We start from the raw sequence: 23,438 nt of genomic DNA on the forward strand, positions 1-23,438 counted from the left end.
ATGGACACAAGCTGATGCTGTCTGGTCATTTTGGGATGGACTGGTTAGCTGTGCAATTAGGCATATAATCCCATCTACCAGTTGGTTCATTGATTACAGATTGATGTAGTTTGCCAGCTGCTGCTTGTCTTGTCTGAGGGCCTTGTCTCAGACGTGGCCCGGCCCTTCCGTGTCTTCCACTCTTTTTTTTCCAACGCCTCACATGATTGGCTTGTTTGAGCACCGATGGCTGAGCCATGCCCTCTTGTCAAAAACCATATGTCACAACTGAGGAGTGACCCGTCTGCTCTGACAGAAACATGTTCCATATTAAGTCTAAATCTCCTTATGGAGAAATGGAGATTAGGCCACAAAGCGTATGTTTCAGTTCTGGAGAAAGTGTAACAAAAAGATTCCCTCTGCATGTGTGATTGACTTGATAAATCTCATTATCATCAATGGATTATAAATTAGCTCATACTTTCTTTAATGAGTATTAAGGAACATATCAAAAGTGTTTTTAGTTTAAAATGAATAAGGTAATTTCTGGTTTTGAACGGAGTATCAGTGAGTTAAAACTTGATGTGTTGATATTACAAAAATAAAGTTGAGGACACACAAAAAAATTCAAATATGTGAAAAATGATGACAACAATAACAACAAGTGAGCTAATAGTGTTATTAATAAAATAAGGAATAACAAATAAAAGTTTCCAAAAAACTTAATTTTTCTCAAAAACAAAAACCCACACACACACATATCAAATGTAAAGCCCACTGCTATTTTCTACTACAAATAGCAGCTAAGAAGTAGGTCTGGCAGCTGGTCAAATGAGGCTCGGGGTATAATTAGGTCACGTAAGGTGAATGTAATTTTATGCCTATTTGAACTCTCTTCCCTTCTAATTGGACTGATTAGCAATGCTTAATTGGCTTCTGAGCTTTCCAATTTGTTTGGAATTTGGCATCAGTTTAAGCTAATAGGGTTTTTATTACAGCGTAGTCAAGCTCACGATAATGAGCAGAAATGTAGATTTCAACACATTTTAATTTTACACATAGATAAAAAAACACTTGATTACCTCTCTTAATGGGAGTAATGTTCTGTAAAATAGTATTCTCAACCTTTCAATAGACTTTGTAAGATGGGATACAATAATTCTGCATACAGCATGGAGAATTATAACCACTTGTTCCAGCAAAGAAAACATCGCTCCTTTGAATAAATATAACTTTATTCTGAGGACAAAACTATTTTACAATGTGCAACTTTACATCATGTGCTTTCAAACCTTTCTTCAATATATCTTTTTAAACTGACTTGAATTCATTTTAATCAGTGTCTATCAAAGTTTAATAATAACCTCTGTGGGATGCAGACCTTTTGGTATCAGGGGTCTGTCGTAACACAAAACAAACAAGTGAGTTTTTAGTCTAATCTGACTCTTTCCTCTTATAAAGCATCCTGAACTGTGGGTGCAACTGAAAAGATAAAACAAAGATGAATTAAATCACCTGAAAGCAATAAAAGCTAAAGAAAGTGTTTCAGTGTATCAGCTACAAACAATGAACGAGACTCACCTAACAGCAGACTATTACTATGACTGTGACACGTGTTTGATTAGTTATATAGTACTGAATCTCTATCAGACATTGGCATGCATGCACATGAAAAACATGGTGCAAGTAAGTGAGCCAGTGATGGATTTCAAGAAATAATTTAGTTAAATGTTAAATTATCTTGCCTTGATGGAGCCATTTAAATAAACTGAAGATCATTCTAATGTATATGAATCTACTATAAACTAGCTCTGATTATTAACAAACAATAACTATTTTTATATAAAGTTTATATTAAAGTTTAAGAAACTACTACTACCAGTACAGGTATATATGCTTTTCAATAAAAATAAACGGTGTAAGGATCACCTTGAAAATAAAATGTAACAATTAAGAACAGATGTTAAACTAAATGTATCTTGAAATGTAATGTTTCATCAACATTGAGCAACAACAACTTCAACTTCACAGCTAAATATGATGTAGAAAAACAAATGTGAATCATTAAAACCAGTCAGAGAACAAAATTCAACTCCAATGATGGCTCATGAGCTAAGACTTTGCAAATCTGTCAATTTTTCTGTTTGTGAATTGTGAAACACTCCTCATAGGACTTGAGTAAATAGGAATGGTGACAAACCCACTATCAGTGCTGCTAGTTTTGACATCTAGCAGGTGGCACAACAATACTTGCCGTTCTTTTCTGAAACTATCACTTCAAATGCATCACACAAATCACATGACCATCTGCCCAGATAATCATTCTTCTTGTATCCCCCTGAGGGTCGACGTGCACCGCTCACAGCTCCTCACTCTCTAGCGTGACCTCCGGAGGGGAGCTGGAGAACAGGATGGGGCTGTTCTCCGACGTGGGGAAAGCGGACTTGATGTCGAGACCCTGGCCTGTCAGAGCTGCGTAGCGGCTGCCTGTGCGCGGGGCCTTCTTCATGGGTGGAGGGATGCTCTGGTGCCACTGTGCTGAGGGTGAAGTGGACAGCTTGGATTACTACATGCAAAAGAATGACATACCGTAATTATACTTATGGAGGTTTTGCAGAACCTAGTACCATAGATATCCAGTCTGCAGGTGCAGGATACAATTCCAGCTTCATTTTTGGCCGACACCGTGTACCAGCCAGCATCATCTTTTGTTGTTGGCTGGATAAGGAGACACACATATCCTGTGGCATCCTGTTGCATGCTGAAATAAATGCACAATTGACAATTCATCAGAACTTTCAAAGATCTCAAAATAGATTTTAAACTCTGGAGAGTGCCAGGTACTATAAATATATATAGAGGCATGACTTTTTTTTATCAGTAGATCTCCTACTGACCTGAATCTGCCCTTAGTTCTAGGAATGGAGTCATTGTCTTTCTTCCAGTAGATGAGTGGAGGGGGCATACCCACCACCCGACACTCCAGCCTGACAGGGGCTCCCTCTGGAATACCCATGTTCTGCAGCTTCTCCACAAACTGGGGAGGGTGCTTCATCTCTTTTTCTAAATTGGAAATGCCTTATATTACTGGAAACCTCCAAACAACACATGAGGCATCATCATAATAACTGAATTTTTTGTCATTTTGTCAACAGTGTCAAGTGTCACTAAATTAATCAGTCCTCACCCACAACTTTAAGCTCTAGACTGAAGGAGCTCTGTCCCGCTTTGTTGCTTGCAATGCAGGTGTATGTACCAGCATCATTTTGCGTCAGAGGGTCAATGACCAGGGAGTGGATGCCATTCTCCCGTACCAGCATCCTGTGGTAAATGTCTGGATAGATAGGCCTTCCATTGACCAACCACATCAGCTCAGGGTTGGGAAGGCCACTCACCTGGAAGATGAAAAGGACTACTTTTTGGACACATTCTGCATATATTTTTTAGGAATTTGACTTCATACTCTGACCTGCTACCTACCTTACAGTCTAGTCTGCAGAGCTTCCCCTCGTGGGCTAGCATGTCCCCTGGAGCCTGGAGGAAGTGAGGCCGAAAAAAGCGCTCCTCCGTTTGCTCACTCTCCACTTCCTGTATGCGGGCTCGCACCCTGAAAACATGCAGAGGTGAGCAAAGCATGATATAGAACACAACACAAACCTGTACATTAATCCATTTCCTGTCTTTGTCTGTGGTTTAGGTTAGTATTTCAGTATAGATAGATGCACAATATCCCAAAATGTAGTCAGGTAGGAAAAGCAATAAATGGCTTGTTCCCTGTGCTGCAGAGGGATTCTTCTTACCTCTGTGGATCACACTGCACACTCAGTCCTGCTCACCTCTGAGAGTGAATAGGTGTCAGTCGATTTCGGAGAGGTCCTGTTTGGACTATCAAATGACCCGAGCAGCTGATTCGTCCCTGATAGTAATCAAATAGAAAATCAGATTGTGCATCTGAGGAGAAGGTGTTGACAAATGAACAGAAAGCTGAGAATTACCTGTGGATTAGCTGCCATAATGGTGTAGTTGCCATCGTCATCATTGGTCGTGGACTCTATGTGTAAAGCACAGGTCCCATCCCCCTCTCTTATCTTCTTGTAATGGACGTTTTTCCTCAAGATCTGCTTACCATCCTTGAACCAGTAAACCTGTTGAGAGACACAGATATGAATGATTAATGGAAGAGATGAAAGCGAGAGATCATGCTGTTATTTATACACACAGCACAGCACAGTCGTTGACCTCTCACCTTTGGAACAGGGATTCCGACTACTTTACACGAGAAAGTGACTGACACGCCTTCCACGGCTCTGAAGTTCTTCAGTTTCTTATCAAATATGGGTGCAATGCATTTTCCCTTGGGGACGTCGTCATGCTGCACCTCGTCATCTGACTCCTCCACCGGCGTACGTTCCAAACGAAACTCAATCTCACTCATAAGTCTCTGCTCAAAACTGGACACTTTGTACTCCTGAGAAAGGAAAACCACTACATAAAAGTAATCGCAACTACACACATTTTTTTCTTGTCTAAAAGTATAAATAAATGTGTGACTATGATATCATGCGCATATTTTACACATAAACAACAAGCAATCATTGGGAACATGAGACAACATGCAGCTGTTCACCATGTAGCAGCAATGGTATCAAAGTTACAATTCAAAACTCAAATCTTTAAACAAAATGGTACATATTGTAACTTTATACCACTTAATGGTAAAGATCGTGCAGTTGCTTCTTTCTGATAGTATTACTCCTGGTTGGAAAAAAATTATGCTCATCCAACCAAAAAAAACTGACTGATGGTGAGGGTAAAACAGAGAACAGAGAAGATGATGAACATTTGAAAAATATTTCTAGACATTTAAGCACCTGTTTTGATATCATTCTAAACTAACTTATATTAAAAACGTTTAGGTGACTTCTATGGGCTAACAAAGAGACAAAAATAAAAAGGGATGATTCAAGTGTGTGAAATGTAAAACCGATATGTAGGTTCTGAGAAGTGTAGTTAACAAGAACCATGTTCTGATGGTGTTTTAAGAAAATCTAAAATGGGATCAGAAAATACAGACTGCAACCGTCAGTGGGGAAAAATGTGAAATTAGTTCAATGAAACCATTGGGGAATTAGCCAGAATTCAATAAATAATAGAGTTATTACATTTCAACTTTTACTCTAAAATAAGTTCTCAATCGTGCAGGTTATATATTAGTTAACAGGAGTTTGCTTGATTAGATGTATTAATTAATCATGGTAATTAGATAATTATATGAGACAAAGATTCCTCATCTCAGTCTGAAACATCGTAACTCATACAGCCTCGAGCAAAGCAGTGCTTGGGACGAGAAGATCCTCGTACCTCATCATAGCTAATGACAGTAGCAGTAGGAATGTTTGGTCCAAGGGGTCTGCTCGCTGTTTTCCCCTCATTACTCAGCTTCTATGAGAGGATAGGGATGGATGATAAACACCAACAAACGACACACCTACTGTACATACATACAAATAGTGATGGGGTAGCAAACAAGCTACTGTTATTAGCATGCATGTGTTGTTACAGTACATGGACACACAATGAATAACCATGAATGACTGGGAGGGGAATGATGACAGATGCTCTGCTGGTAGTGTACTTATATGATGCAAGTTCCTCATTGGTCCGAGTCACTCATTTTCAAAGAGATCAATTTATTATCTTATAGCTATCAAGTGACAATGATCTCAAACCAAATATACGAGTAGAAATCTGGAGACAAGTGAGAATGCAGCACAGTCATTAGTTGATATTTTCTTCATCAACAGTTGGAAACTAGGTTGCAACTGTTGGTTAGTTTAAAATCACATACCAAACATGTCAACAAACTAGTCATTCAGCAAAATTCAACTTCAAATATTCATCTAATGTGTAACTAAGCAGAGATATGGCTGAGGCATACATTTGTAAAGTCCCATGTACCCAACTTTTGAGCAAAATTATTTTGCTTAGCCACTTATTTATATACTACTATATTGCTGCAATTGAGCTCATTGGGAAAAAAAAGTAGAAATTACCTGTTGATGTGCAAAAGTTGGAGCATCGTCTCTAAATCGAAGCTTTTTCTCAATGTCTTGGAGGATAATTTCTTTGCTCTCACGGATATCTTCAATTGACGGGGGGCGCCCCTTAGGCATCTTCTTGTGTACCCTGTAGTAAACAAAATCTGTATTAAAACATGTGATAGGTCACCAATGTCATACGTACTGCAATCAGTCTGACAGGGCGTACCCTGATGGAGCTCCCCTTGGCAGGCCCATGGAGTTGGTGGGATGACTCTGGGTTAAGAAGGGCAGGACAGAGCTGAGGAAAGCCACAGGGTTCTGGATGGGGCTGGGTGTGGAGCTGCTGGAGGTGGGAGAGGAGGCCTGGGGAGGGGATTGGGCTCGAAAGGCGAACATGCTGTTCAGGAATGGCGCTGAACCCGGCGTGGGTGAGGACACCAGGGATGGAGGACTGGTGGGAGATGTAAGGACCCTTGTGGGTAATATTCTAGGTGGCGGGGAGAATGGTGGGGGAGTTGGGGAGCTGGCCACAGAGGAGTTGAACTCAGCAGCCAGCTCGTGGAGCCGGGGGACCGGGGATTCTGTTGGAGAGGGACTCCTGACTGGTGAGAAGGTCTGGGTGGTTAGGAACTCTTTGGGCCGGGCGTAGTTGAAGCTGTGCGAGGTGGGGGTCAGGTTCATGAGGGAGGCGTGGGTGCTTCTCAGTAGAGGAGTGGGAGATATTACCTGCTGTGAAGCCGGGGTTGAAAATGTGGAGATCGTGCTGAGGTTAGGTGCAGGGGGAGAGCAAAACTGGGGTGTAGATGTGGTTCTAGCGAGAGCTGCAGGGGACACATTGAGGTGGGAGGCATGGATGGTGTTCATATGGGTTACAGGTGCTGAACTGAAAAGAGAAGCTGTGCTGAGCTGTGGCACAGGAGGAGGACATGTCACCAGTGAGGAGGTCTTCAGTTGAGGAAAAGATTGGAGGGAGCTTGAAGGAGGAGCAGGAGACGTTTTGAGAGGTGAAAAGGTTGTATTGAGCGTTGGAGCCGAGCTCAGTAAGGGAGCAGGGGGGGCAGTGGTCAGTGGAGGCGCAGAGTTGGGAGTTGTGGTGTTCAGGTAGGGCTGGAAAGGCGGTTGATGAAGTTCACGGTGGGTTCTGGGTGGCCACAGTGGATCATCATGAGAGCTTTGCACCTCGGGCTGGATCTGGATCTGAAATGGTGGCTGGGACTGAGTCTGGGTGTGGGTTTGGGTTTGGGTTGGAGGTTCAGTTTCTTGCTGCTGCTCCATGAGGACCTGGTTGTGCAGGAGCTGGAGCTGGGCTGGGTCCCTGTCGATCAAGCATAAACCAAAATAATACATCAACTGTAAAAAAGACACTATACATGGTGAAGTTAAAGGAGGCTCAGAGCAGTCCTCTCATAAATTACAGTAAGTCCAGTAAGTGCTGTATACCCCAGCAGGAATGAGCCAAAGTCAGCATGAAGAACACTCTGCCCTTTTATGGGCTACCAACAAGTAGCCCACAAACAAAACACTGTCAAGACACTTTCAGCTTTCATTCTAAATAGGGAGTCTCTTAACTTTAACATATAACAGCAACTACTGTTAATTTAATGAGTAAACAATAAGAGACAAACTTTCATATCTATCTTTGTTATTGTAAGTCTATGATGCCATGTACAAAACAGGCAATAAACAGCAAATGACTCAATTAGATGTACAGTATTGCTGGAAATGTTTGCATAGTTAGCAAATGAACTTACAAATAGAAAATGCCATCCTTTGTTTTGGAAAGCCTGAAGGTCCACATTTGAAGTCCTCATGCATTCATATGTGAATTGCAACTGATTACAGCTGCTATTTGAGCCAGAGGAGGAGGATTATATTGGAGTGGAGAAGGAGGAGGAGGCGGATCAAATTCACTTTGATGTAATGCAAAGTTACGACATGATTTGAGTAACCCATGTGCAAATTCTTAATCTGTAGTTAGTAAGGTTTTTTTTTCTTCATACTAAATTGATGCTGAGCATTTGGACAGCCTTGTGGTTGATCATGGCACTATTCCTGAGATTCATTTACATTTAAATGTATCTGCTCTACTCACAGTTTGGGTTTAGCCAGCACTGGTGGTGGTTCTTTGCTGAGCAGTGCCTGAGCATCATTTTCAAATGGACTGGATACATCACTTCGTTCATCCTCCTCATCCTCAGGTAGTTTGAAGTGCACGCGCAGACCGACTCTGGAGCCGGAGCGTGAGTCTTTGTGGTTTGTCTGGTTGCCTGTCTTTAGGCAGGAGTTAGGAGGTGGGTCAGGGAGGGGTACCACAAACGGGGTCCCATTCTGATGGTTTGGGGTCTCCTTAACTTTGGAACTTGTATCAAGTGATGTCAGCGGAGGACTGGACACTTCCTGCTCAACCACATGCAGAGCAGTGAAGGGCTTCGGGTATGAGGGCACCTGTCCACTGCTCTGTGGTTCTGAACGTGCTGCACTGTATCCAGGAAGGTCCTGGTGGAAGTAGAGAGGATCTAAGCTGGGGGTGCTGACGCTGCGAGAGTTCAGGTTGGAGCTGCTGGTCAGACTAGAGGGCTCCAGATTGGGCAGGCTGGTGCGGAGGGGGTCTGAACGCAACATGCTGGAGCTGTTGGGGTCCAAACGAAAGGTGCTAGTGTTTAAGGGGTCCAGGCGTACGGTGCTGGACACTAGAGGATCTAGGCGAATGGTGCTGGAGTGGGGCTTGATGCTGTTGGTCACAGTAATCTCTGTTTTGACATTGACAGTTGGTGCTGTGAGATCTGATGTGAAAGCTTCTTGGATTTGATTGGACTCCTCCATTGAACTGCTGAAAGGCCTCAAGTGGTTGTTGTTGCTGACGCCATTTCCTGAAGAGAATCAGAAAAATGGAGTAAAGTCAGTATATTGACACAAGACTGAAATGATGCTCATGTTTCTATAAGGTGGAACAGATAGTGTTACCTTTGACCCTTAGTCCTGCAGTGCTGGACACGGTTCCATACTTGTTGCTTGCTGTAACAGTGAACATCCCTGAATCTTCAGGAAAGACCTCAGCAATAACCAAAGTGCATATTTCCTCTAGAAACAATGATTAAAAAAATACTCACATGATCAAGTTGATTTGATATGACTGCATCACATTTCAACTAGCTGAGAGCCTTAATACCAGAGGAAAGATACATGACTCAGGTTTCATATGCTGCAGCAGGGAGGTTTCTTTGTATCACCGTGGCTGAGAGTCTATCTGAAGCTAATGCAGTTTGAAATGATCTGCCATGGAGGTTCAACACAGGATGAGAGACTACCGTATAAGGTCCAGAGTCGAGGAAAAGCTGCCCTGGCTTTTGTACAGAGGAAGAGCAGAAGCCTCGGCCAAGGACTATAAACACTTCAGCAGAGTAATGTGTATACACCGCAGCATCATGCACAGACAGGCAGCTGCAGTCAAAACACACGTTTTTGACATTTGAGGATTTAATGAAATATGTACCTGATTCGGCTGGAGACCTGGGCTCTGGAAAGAAAAAGAGTACCAAAATCATTATGTAACTGTAATAAACTAGAATTTTTGAGGTAGTGGTTCAATAATAATTATTAATACACATTTTAAGTTATCAGTATCACTGATCATTTACCACAGTCAGTTTATAATTTCCCATAAGAAATATATTAAGTATTGTTGCCTGAATTCCATAACTACAACAAATATTCAAAGAGGAATGCCAAAAATGCATCAACAGCCTCTTGTATAATATGATTTGTGCATGTAAACACATTCTTAACCTTAAAATATTATTATTCTTTTTATTCTCATCTTTTTTTTGGATGGAAAAACCACGCAAGACACAAATTATTATTCAAAGTAGAGTATTTTTATGTATCTTGAAACATGTCAAGGGGATTTTTAATGATAACTGTAGAAACCTTGCCTTTGTATTTTCTTGTCTGACCACTGAGTCCCTCGAGAAACTTGGTGGCAAATTTATTTTGAACTTCCCAGAATGAATTTTAATTAAACTGAATAAGTTGATCTGATTTAAGATGCTGTTAAGTCATTAAACTTTGCTCCTTCTTGCATTTCTTGCTTCTTATCCATTACAATGGAATTGCATCTGCAGTGAAATTTTATTTTGTGTTTGAATTAACAAAAGGCACACCTTTCCAAAAAAAAAAACTACCCAAAAGCTAATATGCATTTCTCTTGTGACTGTAACACACTATTAGAGAGATGAAGTAGAACTTACTTTTCTGCAGGATCCTGAAATCAGGAGAGTCTTCAATTAATTTTCCCTCCTGGTACCAATCCACTCGAGGTGATGGCACTCCTTTCACGCGGCTCTCTAGCACCACCAGCTGGCCTTCTGATGCAAAGAGGTCCTGCAGGCTCTAGTGTGATAGCATATGATATATGATACATCAGTAAACACATAATAGTCAGTAGCAGACAGGATAAACAAAATCCTTTTTAGGAAGTTCTCTACCTTTGTGAACACAGGAGCGGCCATGATTGGTTGCCCGTTCAGTCCTTGCAGAAAGTTGTGGTCAGAGGTTTGAATCTGAAAACAGACAAACAAATGAAAAAACCCACTGAAGACATGTTGGTCAAAATATAAAGAGCTAATAATTTAAAAAATATGTAGCAGAAAGAAGCATTTTAGTTGTTTTACCTCAGGTTGGGGTGTTTGTGTTGGAGCTGCCTGGACAGGCAACACAGATGAGATCACTGAGTTCACTGGTACTGATGTAGCTGTCTGCACTGGCTGTTGTGTGGATATGACTGGGACAGATGATGACATCTCCTGGGTTTCTGTATCACTTGGCGGTGAAGTAGTGAACACCTGCACAGGTAACACTACTGTCTCCTCCTGTGCAGGCTGAGCTGTGGATGCTACAGATACTTTAGAAATCTCTGGGACTGGAAGTACGGTGGTTGTTGTCTGGACTGGTAGAAGAGGTTCTTGGACTATTTGGCTAGTTGGCAGAGAGGAGAGCTCCTCTGCTGGTTCCTCAGTGGCTGCTATATGTTGAGGTGACAAAGAGTCTTCAGCTTCTTCAGAGATAGTTTGGTTTGACAGAGGTAAAGATGGAGCTGACGTTGGTTGTTGCCTCTGCAGCCTTTCAAAATCACAGAGGGAAGAATGGTGTGATTATCTCATTTAGCATTGCAATAAAGTAGCTACAGTTACTTTTGGAGAGATTGTTAATGACAAAAAAGTAAAAAACTCACTGGGCTACGTGATCAAAGTGCTGTTCTACCTCAGAATCCGAAGAGGATGCACCTGTGTGACCGAACAAACAAGTGACTAACAGTGCCTTACACAACCCTGTAAAGGTGTCAGTCAGGAAAAGGAAATGTGAGAATCACCTTCGACGTAGATCTCAGCTGACGTTGAGTCTGTGCCATAGAAATTGGATGCAAAGCAGGAGTAGCGTCCAGTATCTTCCTCAAATGCCTCTGCGATAATCAGAGAGTGCAGCTCGCCATTGGTGATGATCTGAATGTCAGGGCTGTCCTCCAACTCCTTACCCTCACAAAACCACCTGAAATTCAAAATATAGCTTTGCTGAAGTAGAATTTAATGTTTTCTGAAACCTTTCTGAGATATGCAGCAGAGATTTTTTTTAAAGTCATACAAATTAATTCTGGATGCCTTTTTATGCCTTTAAATGCGTTAGGACCCAAACAAAATGACATGCTAATAGTTAGGGATGGAATGTAAAGATCAAATGGTGCTCTGTAACTGGGTAGCTTTATCATGTACTTTTACCTACTTCTGTAAAGGCAAAAAGAAAAAGCAGAATATTTTCCAGCTATGCAGTTGTGTCACAATCAGTGGCACTTTTTTAAAGAGGAGATGGTCATCTCTTTCCAAGCTCCAGCAAAGTGGAGATGGATTGGCTGGTTGTGCATTTATAATGAAATAATAAAATGACCATGTGTAACTGCAATTCTGTGCTACTTTTGCTCAATGTTTCTTGTAGTGTAATTTTTAAATCGATTTGTAGATCTTTAATAGATATAGATATCTTAAACCCCCATCTTTACACAGTCCTCTGGTAACCATCTGCCACTGTTTGTATGAGTCTGGCGACATGTAGTCAGGCAGGGGAGTGTTCCCAGTAGTGGTCCCAGTTTCCTAATAGTGCTTCTGGCCTTGTGCCATTTGGTAGAGTTATGCAGGCCAAGAGGAAAACGTTTCGATGAGCAAGACCTATCGCTTTCCCTGTAAGACAAGAAGCAATACCAGCAATGTCACGCCAGTTTAGAGGCCATATCAATGCACTGTTGATGTTGAGCACAACACAATGAATCTAGTGTGTTGATTAAAAGTTTACTTCTATAAAAACGTCTTTATGAAGATAAGACATACTTTTCAAGTATTTATTGGGCATTTTTATTAGATGGGGGGAGTAATGCAGTGTTTACCTAATTAAATTTAAGACTTTTTAAAACCCTTTCAACGCCACATAGAATGCAGAACCAGGTGCAGATGTAGTTTATAGATGTAAGTCTAATTAACATCTAATGGCTAGCAAGAAAAAATGTTCACTTTTGTGAATGAAACTGAATAATTTTTAATATCCTGAGTATCAGATATCCCGACTCAAACCATGGTGTTGTGATGTCTTAAACCCCTTAAACCCCTGAGCCAACAGGACTCCCAAAAGTCTGTCTTGTTTTTTTTTCTTTGCAAATTTCAGGTTTGATTTCAACCCACAACCAACCTACCAAATCACCCCCCCCCCCCAATATTCTAATCTGAAGTGCAGGCTGTCAAATTAAGATAAACAGACAAAAATCACATTAAAACATAATGGATGAATGAAAAACTTCCTACCTGGCATCAGTCCTACTTAGTAACTTAGCTGGCAACCTCTTAACTTTCCCCGTACAGACCAGCAACATGCGCAGCAGCTTCTATGTCAAAGTACATCTATTTTGAGCAGATGAGGCTTTGATGCTTTATAAAAATCCAGCCAATAAACAAACAGGAATGAGGTGATGTGTTACTCTCGGGCAAAACGTAACCGTACATCCATAAATCATAACCAGTGCTCTCATCAAAATCTGAATATGATCTGACATGTTTTCAGATCAGTGTGCAGACGAATCTAGAGATGACCCGAAATCTCAAATCTGTGGCTGATCTAATGGGGAGAAATTCATTTAAACATTTCTGGTGTCCAGTGAAAATATGAAGCCACATTGAAGATCAGTTCCCAGGAGACGCTGCTGTAATATGCCGTCTATGTTCTACTTGAAGCGAGCCATGTCATTTATAGTGAGTAAGGGTCTAAATTGAAAGCATGAGTAGTAGAGAAGATGTCTGGTCTGTGTTGCAAAGACCCTGCTCACTGCACCTGTCAGGGCTATTTTCCCTCCGGAGTTCAGAACCGGAGAGGAGATTCCCTCTGAAGCCTGGGAGCTCTGACTAAACATAGACTCTGAATACACACAATGCTATACCCTGACGCACCAGAGACAGAACACCACTGCAAGCTGATGGGAAATATGAACCTGACAATTCTATTTTGACTTCTTTTAAGTCATAGTCACACACACACACAATAGATGCATGGTCAGGAAAAACAAGATCACAGTATAAAGTGCTTTATGTCAGCTGAATGTACAATATAAGCTTGAACATACTTAACTAAGACTTAAGTCTCTGTACATTTGCAAAAGACCTGAACTGAAAGTAAGCACCAGACAAAAACCATATTAAAATATCCACCAAAGAACAACTGAATAAATATTCTCACCTAACTCTGCTGCGTGTTCAAGAGCTCAGTCGGTTCCATTATCAGACACGGCTACAGCTCGCTGTGCCAGTCCGGTCTAAAAATGGCAGAGAGCTACATTCTCCCCAGACAAGTATATGTTAGTGGAGCAACAATGTTCAGTAGGACTAACAAGCCCATGCCCCCTATAGTCTTCAGCTTCACTTCAGTTCAAGGCTTTGTAGTCCTTGGAGGAACACCACATGTCGAGCCAGGATTTTACAACAAATCTAACAAGCTACCACAACCAAAAAAAGCATACCAGTGTTTATTAGTAAGTATTGTATTGTCATGTTTGGTTTTTTACATTTATTCTACTTCATTGTCTTAACAAAGGTTCACTGAATGGGATGAGAGGTTTAAATTTCACTCATATTTTGGCACATTTTGACTGTTGATGATGAATGATTTAGACAGCACTATTTAGATAATAACCTACTGGTATTTTTCATAAGAACAACAGTGAACTGTGATTAATATTTGTCCCAGACATTACCCTGATGACTATAGAACACACACACACACACACACACACACACACACACACACACACACACACACACACACACACACACACACACACACACACACACACACACACACACACACACACACACACACACACACACACACACACACACTTACATAAACACACACTCACACCACTCAGATTAGCTGTTGACTTTTATCTCAGGATCTCAGAGGAAAAAATCGTCATCACACGCAAATATTCAGTACTATCTGAGGCTCAGACACAACATGTCATGGCTCACATTGGTAGCTACACATAGCTTTTTAAACAATGTACAGTATCGGACAAAAACTCGGACACGCTTTCTCATTCAAGGGAAGTGGGAAAATGTGTCCAAACTTTTCACTGGTACTGTGTACACTAGAGCCCGACCCACACTGGATATTTAAGACCAATATCAATATTTGAAAAAGAAAAAATGTGATCATTTAAAATGCCTGACACTCATCTCATTTTTGATAAAGATAAAGATCCCTTAAATATGGTTATTAAAAAGAAATACTGCCCAAGATATATACAGAACATTTTATAGTCACAAAATAAACAGTGCTCTCTAGTGGACAAACTGTCTGATGACAATATTGTTACTAAATTATTTTAAATATATCTTTGTCATTTCTGTTCAACACATTGGCCCTGGATCCTTCCTCCTCTTCAGAATCTAGGATGCTGACAGCACACTGGACTTAAAGCTTGCTCAGGTGTTAGGTTTACAATGAAGCAAATTGCAAAATAAAAACCTGAAAGTAGAAAATATTGATTCTGATGCAAACTAAGAAATCAACTTTAATCAGGCATCTAAGCAACAATCAGAATAGAAACTGTCAGTCAGGTTGACTGTTTGGGGTTTGTCTTACCGGACTTCAGGCACTGGGAGTCCTCTTACAATGCAGTCTAGCTGAACCTTGCTGCCCTCAGGAACCTCCCTGCTTTTTAGTTTCTGGATGAAGTGAGGAGGTTCACACACAGGCTCTGCTGGGTAGGAGGGAGTTTCTGTTAAGGCACTGCTTTCAGCATCCTCTGCCTCCTGGCAAACCGAGTCGTACTGCTCCTCCTCAGTAATCCTGCAGTCCTGAAACTCCACATGCTCAGTCCCAGAGCCCAGCTGGACCTCTGGGTGGTGGCTAACAGCAGGGCTGGGTCCCTCCTCCTCCGCCTCCACGTCCATGACACCGCGCTCCCTGTTGTCCGCACTGGGGGGATAAACTGTCCCATCGTTTTGGCTCTTGTTCTGGACCCTGCTCCTGTGGGCTTTGCATGATCTCGGTCGTACCCGTTTGGAGCTGTTGGCCTTGAAGAGAGAGGAGAGCTCCTCAATGAAGTCTGCTGCCTTGTTGAGGAACTCCTTCTTGGACTGGGTCTCTGGACCATATGGGGTGTTCCTTGCTGATCTGTTCAAGTCATTGAATCCTTCACTGGAGTCCCTGCTGCTTTTTACCGTGTTCTCCTTCTGTGTGGAGGCCTTGTGCATCTTTCTTTCTACTGCGAATGTTGTGTGTGTTGCTGGCAATTCTTTGAATTCAGGGACTGGCTCCGTGAAGGGCACAGCGGAGGGGGCAGCAGGGGGAGCAGGAGAGGGGTTAACGAAGGGAACAGAAGAGGGTGTTGAGGAAGAAGCTGAGGAGATGTTAGAGGGGGCTGATGGTGTAACAGAGGCCTTGACCTCTGCCTTCTCCTCTCGAGGCTCATGTCCGATGGCCTGGCAGGCAAGGTTGACACTCTTATCCAGCTCCTCTTCGCTGAGGAAGGCTGACAGGTCTGGGAGCTGTGGGTCATTGTGGCCCACAGAGTCCTCAGCCTTTCCTTTGAGTGACCCATAGATCTGAAGGCGTGTGGAAGAAGCGTCTGAGCGGCTCATCTCGCTATGGCGCTGCTGGGCTCTGGCCTCTGCCAGGTAGCTCTCTCTTAAGAGTTGAGAGATTGACGGTGGCTGGTCAATGTTGTTCTCTTGCATGCTGGGAAAATAATCACAACACATTCATTTACATTTGTGTTGTAAAATACAAATACTGTTGGTTTTAAGATTATTTCCTCTATCACAGGTGAGTCAGAATAGGTTTAAAATGAACCTCCATAGAACTGGAGACATTGTGAAAAGGCCAATTAGGTAAATTGTTGGATTAAAAGAGTTGCTGTTTTGTAGTTGACTCAATTATTTGATTTAATTTTCTCAAGTGACTTCATACTGTAACATGTTGACTGGAGAGCAGTCAGGACACAAGGTTTCATTGTTCAATACACAGTGGTGACATTTTACAACAGTTAATTCAATTGAATTACTGAAACCAACAGTCCATTTGCTACTGATTTACTGTGCAATAACCTAACTGACAAAATAAATAAAAGGAAACTAAATCTTCACTGGGTGTTTACCTGTTTCACAGATTTCTCAGGATCTCTAAAAGTTGATTTTCATGCTGGACACAAAGTAACTGTAACCAGTAGATCTCTGGAGGAAGAAACATCAATATATCAATGTATAAGCAGTAATGTAAAGTGTATGAATTTGTAGTAAATGGATTTTTAAAAAATGCATTAAGTCATTGACATTTCTTACAGGCCTTAGAAGTGACTAAAGGAATAATGACTAATGGAGCCATGGAGTGTAACACAGAGGAAAAATAATAAGTATTTATCTTGTAATATCTTGTTATCATCCTTTTGAATATTTAAAAACTTTCTGAAATGTATTTTTCAAACATGATATGCACCAAAGATATAAACAATCTCATGTTAAATAGTTGGTGCAAAGATAGAACATGAATGCAGAGGCTGTGGTTAAAAGCAGGAATTATCTAGTAAAAATAGCTTTTTATTTTAGCCTAATTTCAGCCTTCCTCTTGCCTCAACAGGCTATCAGGTTCATGCCCTGACACCAGATCTGATGAGTTACATGCAGGCTTTTTCATCCCCATCCACCCCACTCTAACACCTACATGACGTTTAGTTTTTTCACAACTTTTTGACCCTCGGTATGAGCAAGTGTTGAATACAGACATGAGATAGGGTACACATATGCTACTGACACTCAAATCGGCGCAATTAAGAGAGGCAGCAATGCCCTTCCAACAGACCTGAAGCTGCAGCTGTTGTGTACATTAATCCCTTGCAAACAGGCTCCAAGCCCACCAAGTCATATCTAATAATAGCGAGGGGTCAGTTTACAGAAAATCAACAAAAAAAAGCAGTCCACCTCATCCTGTGCGCCCTTGTTATCATAATTTTGATCAGTCACAACAATCATAAATCAGATTAAACAAACAGAACTATAATTATCATAAATGGGAGACTGCTGAGTGAGAAAACATGGCGTTAAAACAGCCCACACAGAACAACAGGCCTCTGCTTAAACACAGGAACAAACATCCATGCAGGCTGCAGATAATTTAATTAAATCGGAGCAGAACATAGACTGTCAAATAAAAATAGCCTGTCTGAGGCTCAATGTTAGAGATTTTCTGAGGCTATACACAGCATATGAGGCTGATGCTGAAAGACTATCATCTGGACACTGTGAACAACAATTAAATTAGGGGATGGTGTGTTTTACCTTCAGAATAAACCCAGCTGGCCCCTGTGAAAGGACTGGTAAATCCTCAGAGTGCACCTGTGCTCAAACAGGGAGATTCCAGTTTTCTGGTTGCTGCCACCTGGGGAAAATCTTGGACACAGGCAGCTGTCCAGCCTTCCCGGATTCTTTGCACAGGAGTTAACCTTGGAGTTTACAGGAAAATATGGAGCCGAGTAGCTAGGGTAACCTGTCACCAGTAAACGTAGCAACATTTGTCAGTGCAGTGGTCTCAGGTTATTTTAGGGAGGCCTGGCCCATGTGTCTGGGTGGCGTCCCTGCTCATTGGCCAGCGAGGGCGTGCTGTAAAGGGATTCCACCTCCAGTGGACTGTCAAGAGACCTCCGTCCTACAGAATTAGAAGCCCCTCGCTGAGCCTCTTGTATACTAATGTTAACACAGCAAATTAACAGCAATAATCCGTTTCAAAGCACTGTGGCGTGTGTGTGTGTGTGTGTGTGTGTATGTGTGTGTGTGTGTGTGTGTGTGTGTGTGTGTGTCAGGGTCAAGGATCATGTTGGTTTTTGGAAAAAATGTATTTCTGTGCAAGAGATTTCTCAAACAGCCTTTGAGCCAAGTGGAATTTATTCACAGTTGTTTTAACATGGATATTTTTTGCAACACGTTAAAGAAAAAACACAAAATAACATAATACATCCAGTGTTTGGCATCTGCAGTGATTCTGATTTTATTCGGCTTCAATTTTATAGCTTTCACCCATCAGTAAAACCTCAAAGAGTGGAAAAACAAATTTGTCCCTGTGCCCTGTGATTAATAAAATGACTGTATTCGATAGACAATGAGAACCATTTTCTAGACCCACAGACGGAAATGAAAAGCAAGCCTGAGTGTCTAAAATCACACTTAAAACAGTGTAACAGCTTGTATCAAATCCTTCTGTTCGAGTGAATCGTTAAAACAAAAAATGCATCTGTGATAAAAGCTAGTGTACACTGACCACGCCACAAAAGACAAAAACTATTTACATCATGAACAGGCTATACATGTTAGAAACGTTTAATGTACAAGTGCATCAGGCCTGGGCCGAACATTTGCATATAATGTGTTTGGTGAAGTTTTTGAAGCCTCGGGTTCAATATATGTACAGTTAAGGGACGAAGCAGGAAAGCTGTCACATAAACTGAAGTGTAATTAGGAAATCCTCAAATACTTTTAGGTGTTTGTCTGAGCTTTCTGGCACTCGGTGTAATGTCTTACGTGGCAATCCCCGTCTTTCCTACCCTCGAGGCTAAAACAAACAGAAATAATGTTCTTAATGATGATGATTTTACTCGAATCTGAAAAAGAAACGGGTCAACCAAAGCTTAAAACTTGTTAGTAGAAAAATTGGCTCAGTGACTCAGACAGCATACAACATTAACAATGTCAACTTTGAATTCAATGTGTTGTAAATGAAGAGAAAAAACAAAAAACACAGCAAGTCCTCTTTGGTATAACTGGAAAATACAATCCGGTTTACCAACACAGTAAAGGCAACATGAAGAAAAGAATCATAGTTGAGGTCAAATGACTCAAGTTCCCATTGTTCCCACACTCATTTGTGTTGAGTGAAGCCTCGGGAGTTACAGACACAGTAGGTGAAATGAGGGGATTTGTAGTATTAACACGTGGACTGTGTTATTAGCAGCAATAGAAAGTCTTAATTAGCCCAGGGTTATCAAAACGACACAAGACACGTCCATGTTAAAGGTTAGGAATGAAATACCCATGATCAGCCTTTCTCTCTTGATAGGATACTCAGTCAGAACCATAAAGGCACTCTGAAAAATAAGGGAAAACGTGAATCTCGGCGCGCACGGCAACGTCCCATGAATACCAGCGTTTAGTGCGGTAGATTCTTCCCAACGTCATGTCATCTTTGCTCTTCACAGTGTTAAGTGACCTTAAGTCGAGAGAGATGAGACTGACACATTGTTAACATTGTACCTAGTGCAGTGAGCCAACGTGTGATTAAGAAGTTGGAGGCACAGTAATAGTTCTGACGCCGAGCCCCTCCTATCATGAGTCATCGCTGGCCCGCTTGCGAGACTGGTCGCCTCTGGAAAAACAGGGAGAGAGTGTCCATCAGTCATTTAAAAGTAAAGCGCGAGCTGAAAAGTCTGGTTATATTTACGAAACCAGATGCGAAACTCACAAAACTCGCAAAACTGACCGTGGAAATCCGTTCATAGAGAGCTCCATCTGCAGCTTCTGGTCGTGAGCGGCGTAGTCGGACAGCAGAGACTCCACAGCGGGAGGATTGATTTGTGGAATAAACCCGGAGAAGAGCGCTGGAGCTAACAGGGCCCACTCTGAAATAGGGAAAAGGGACAATCTAGGAGTCAGAAGATGATGTTTAAAGTGAAATGTGTTTGCTGTGAAGGCAAAAAAAAAAGAAGAAGAAAGAAGCAGAGAAATTTGTGATATTAAAACATGTCATATACACACAAAAACAGTAACAGACACACGCGTGACTCACCTGGTCGTAGACTGTAGAGGCCTTTAACCACACTGGCCATTGTTGATGGCTGCACTTCAAACGGCATGGAATGGGCTTTAATGAGAAGAGCTAAAAGAAAAAAGAAAAAAAAACACAAAATGTCTCAGGGGTCAGTTCTAATGGCTGGGAATCAAATCTCTTTAGTGCAACTGCCACAACCCTACACACAAATCCTGATAAACTGAAGCAATGTACTCACGCATCAGTGTGTTGACGTGTTTTTCTGCAACGTGATCAGCAAACAGCTTCATCAGATCCTCTCTTAGGTCTCTATTCAGCTTGGACTCGATGTAGAACTTGTTCTAAAAACAACAATAACAAGCACACGTTTATATGGGTTATGAATCTGATATAATAGTCCAAGTTCTGTGTAATTCTGTGGTTTTACAATAATAAAACACTACTAACCAAGTACATAAATACAGGTACTATACACTGAAGAGAAGCTGTGTATTGAGTCAGTGCAATGTTGAAGGTCTCAATGAAGTTCTCAGGTGAGCTGGCCTGGAAACAAGGTAACAAAAGCATTAGTACATGGAATAGTCTCTTTATGTATTATGTAGTAATTCACTTGCATTTGCAGCTTTTCTCTTACTTGTAGATGGGTGGACACTTGTTGTAGATGACTTGTTATTTTGGATGTCAAATCATTGTAGAGCAGCTCAGAGTGCTGCTGACAAACACACTTGTAGACGTAACTAGAAAAAAAAAATGTAAAAGAGGAAATCAGAGCAGGAAGGAAAGTCAGCAGTTCTGGTTTAAGTTCAAAGGTAAAGAAACTTTACGGAGTGAATCCCATCAACAGAGGAAGTTGTTTTGGCAAATCTGATCCACATCCGGTGTGATTTCAACATGCCTTCACCTGTGCTGTGTTTATTTTCAATATTGATCAATCTGTTGATAATATTCTTGATCAATTGATTGTCTTAACATTTTCAATGGTCGTTTCCCAAAGGTCAAGGTAACATCCTCATGTTTCATGTTTTGTCCTGACCAACAGTCCAATTTATTGTTAAAGAAGATTAAAGAAACCAGAAAATATTCACATTTCAGAAGCTGGAATCAGAGAATTTAGATTTTCTTCTTTTAAAAAAATTACTCAAACATTTATCAAAATAGTTGGAAACTAATCGTTTAATCGACTAATTGCAGCTCTAGCTGTCTCAATCTAGAAAATATGAAATTATAAAGCTATCATAAATCTACCAACATTTCTTATACTTCAGAGTATTTTACTGTAGTTTTTTGTGTAGTTAATGCACAGGCGTGACCTACTTTCTGACAGATGTGTGTACAATAACTGTCCTCCAGCTGTGGCTCACCTATATATCTGTGCATACGACACAGAGATGTGGTCTGTGGGGTTCTGAATCAGCAGACGGTCGATCGCCTTCTCCAGGTTTGGCCAGTGGTTTTTCCGGTAGTCTTCTACGGCCATTGCATTTAAAACTGAGAGGAACAAGAGGGGAAGAAGAGGACAGCTGGTTAGGTTGTTGACCCGGCAGACAGCTGCTTGTAGCAGACTGAAGGCCTGACAGACAGGAGCATCGGGCCGTGGCCGAGCTGCTGGGCGGCTGCAGGACCTCAGGCCCTGCAGGAAAACCAACTTACGGAACTTGGAAGTCGAGTCGAGGGTGAATTTCCCTTCGACAGCGGCCGGTGCAGCCGAGCTGTCTGTCTCACTGACTTCGCTGCTCTCACTGCCTGAATCCGAGTCCATGAACTTTGACCCCGCTGCGGTGCTGCTGCTGCCGGACCGCTGCTTCCCCCGTCGGGTCCCCGGTTCTCCTCCCGGCAGCGCCGCACACACGGGCTGCGGAGCCGACAGCTGGCTGCTAAGATACGAGCGGACTTTACTGCTGCTGCTGCTCGCACAGTAGTTGTGATTGTGATCGTCTTTTAGTTCCACACTGTCGTCTTCCATGGCCTCCATCTTTTCAGCTCCAGCGTGCCGAAGCCTGCCGTCGTTAGATCCGCATCTTCAGACACAACAATGAAGAAACAAAGTGTCAGTCTGCAGCGGAGTCCATCTCGGGTTTGCTGTTGTTGACTGGATTTTTTTTTTTACGACACGTCGTAGTTCTTCTTCTACCTCGCGGTGTCGTTTTCGCTGCTGGCAAACAGAGATGTGGTGCTTTACCTCCACCAACTGGTGTGAAATGCGAGCAAGTAAAGGACAGGTTCACATTTGTTCTCTGCAGTCATGTGTCCATATGAAGAGTGACAAAGGTTTTCCTCACTGTAAAAAATCCTCATGTGTTTTACAATCTAATTGATGGTGTACACACTTATGGAGCCACATCTGGGCCATTAGTTTTAGCTCCATACTCACAGTCATTTAGTGCAAAAATGCATTTAAAAGTTGATGTGAAGCTTATATGAGGCTTCAGCAGTCTGAGTTAGTCATATCAAGTAGATATCTGCCACATTTAGTCTTTTTAGCATCAAATAACTTGTGTTTCCCCAGACAGTGTTTCCCTATTTATCTGCAGTGGAAGTAAAGTACACCTAACAAAAAGAGGGACTAAAAAAAGACTAACGTTGAAATATATCTACTTGATTTGACTTATTTGGATGGCTGAAGCTTCATATTATCTTCAGATAAAGTGTTAAGTAATAATAATAATAATAAATAAATAATTTTTGCACAGAAGGACGACTGTGGATTTTGTTCCCTATCAACTTAAATTATAAGTGTACTATTAAGGGATCTTTTAATGTTCAGTAAAGGAGGAATGATTTCAGCAAGAAAAAACAGTTTCAATATTCATTTAGACACATGACTGTTGTGGTGTCCTTTAAGGGAGTGCTTCAGCATTTATTATATTAAATGAGAGAACAAACTGCTCTGGATGATGTTTGTCAGATTATATGAATTCATAATGGGTTTGCAGTATTGTCCTAATTATCCTGTGTATTTATATTAATCCCCCCCGCCTCCCTCTAGTCTATCTAGATTTAGATGTATTGCAGGCACTCATATGGTGTTTTTATAATGTTATTTGTCCCCAACTTGATATATATATGTTAAAT

At 41.5% G+C, this 23,438-nt stretch overlaps 2 protein-coding genes across 2 annotated transcripts; both read right to left on the reverse strand.

Moving 5' to 3' along the window:
- Positions 1-1,022: 1,022 nt before the first annotated feature.
- mypn (myopalladin) lies at positions 1,023-16,788 on the reverse strand. The gene is given in 21 exon segments (XM_062430993.1): positions 1,023-2,517; positions 2,607-2,740; positions 2,877-3,042; positions 3,167-3,374; positions 3,460-3,608; positions 3,832-3,895; positions 3,975-4,124; positions 4,226-4,529; positions 5,318-5,421; positions 6,033-6,165; positions 6,247-7,335; positions 8,113-8,890; positions 8,973-9,101; positions 9,514-9,537; positions 10,268-10,409; positions 10,505-10,579; positions 10,691-11,138; positions 11,251-11,302; positions 11,389-11,564; positions 15,195-16,292; positions 16,711-16,788. Coding segments are annotated over 20 exon segments (5,601 nt in total). The 5' UTR covers position 16,292; positions 16,711-16,788; the 3' UTR covers positions 1,023-2,338.
- A 1,690-nt stretch (positions 16,789-18,478) lies between these two features.
- cacul1 (CDK2 associated cullin domain 1) lies at positions 18,479-22,447 on the reverse strand. Its single transcript, XM_062430334.1, has 8 exons — positions 22,017-22,447; positions 21,728-21,854; positions 21,001-21,103; positions 20,814-20,909; positions 20,605-20,707; positions 20,385-20,474; positions 20,079-20,217; positions 18,479-19,964 (listed from the first exon to the last, which is right to left on the reverse strand). Exons 1-8 carry the CDS (start codon positions 22,336-22,338, stop codon positions 19,925-19,927), a joined length of 1,020 nt encoding a protein of 339 aa, XP_062286318.1. The 5' UTR covers positions 22,339-22,447; the 3' UTR covers positions 18,479-19,924.
- Between the last annotated feature and the right edge of the window lie 991 nt (positions 22,448-23,438).

This window comes from Scomber scombrus, chromosome 12, assembly GCF_963691925.1.
Source record: "Scomber scombrus chromosome 12, fScoSco1.1, whole genome shotgun sequence".
Taxonomy (NCBI): Eukaryota; Metazoa; Chordata; class Actinopteri; order Scombriformes; family Scombridae; genus Scomber; species Scomber scombrus.

Coding starts and splice junctions, on each gene's coding strand:
- cacul1 (XM_062430334.1), bottom strand. CDS start 22,338: ATGGAGGCCATGGAAGACGACAGTGTGGAACTAAAAGACGATCACAAT. Junction 20,708..20,813: donor TACCTGTATTTATGTACTTG/GTTAGTAGTGTT, acceptor TGTTGTTTTTAG/AACAAGTTCTACATCGAGTC. Junction 20,218..20,384: donor CCTCTACAGTCTACGACCAG/GTGAGTCACGCG, acceptor TCCCTATTTCAG/AGTGGGCCCTGTTAGCTCCA.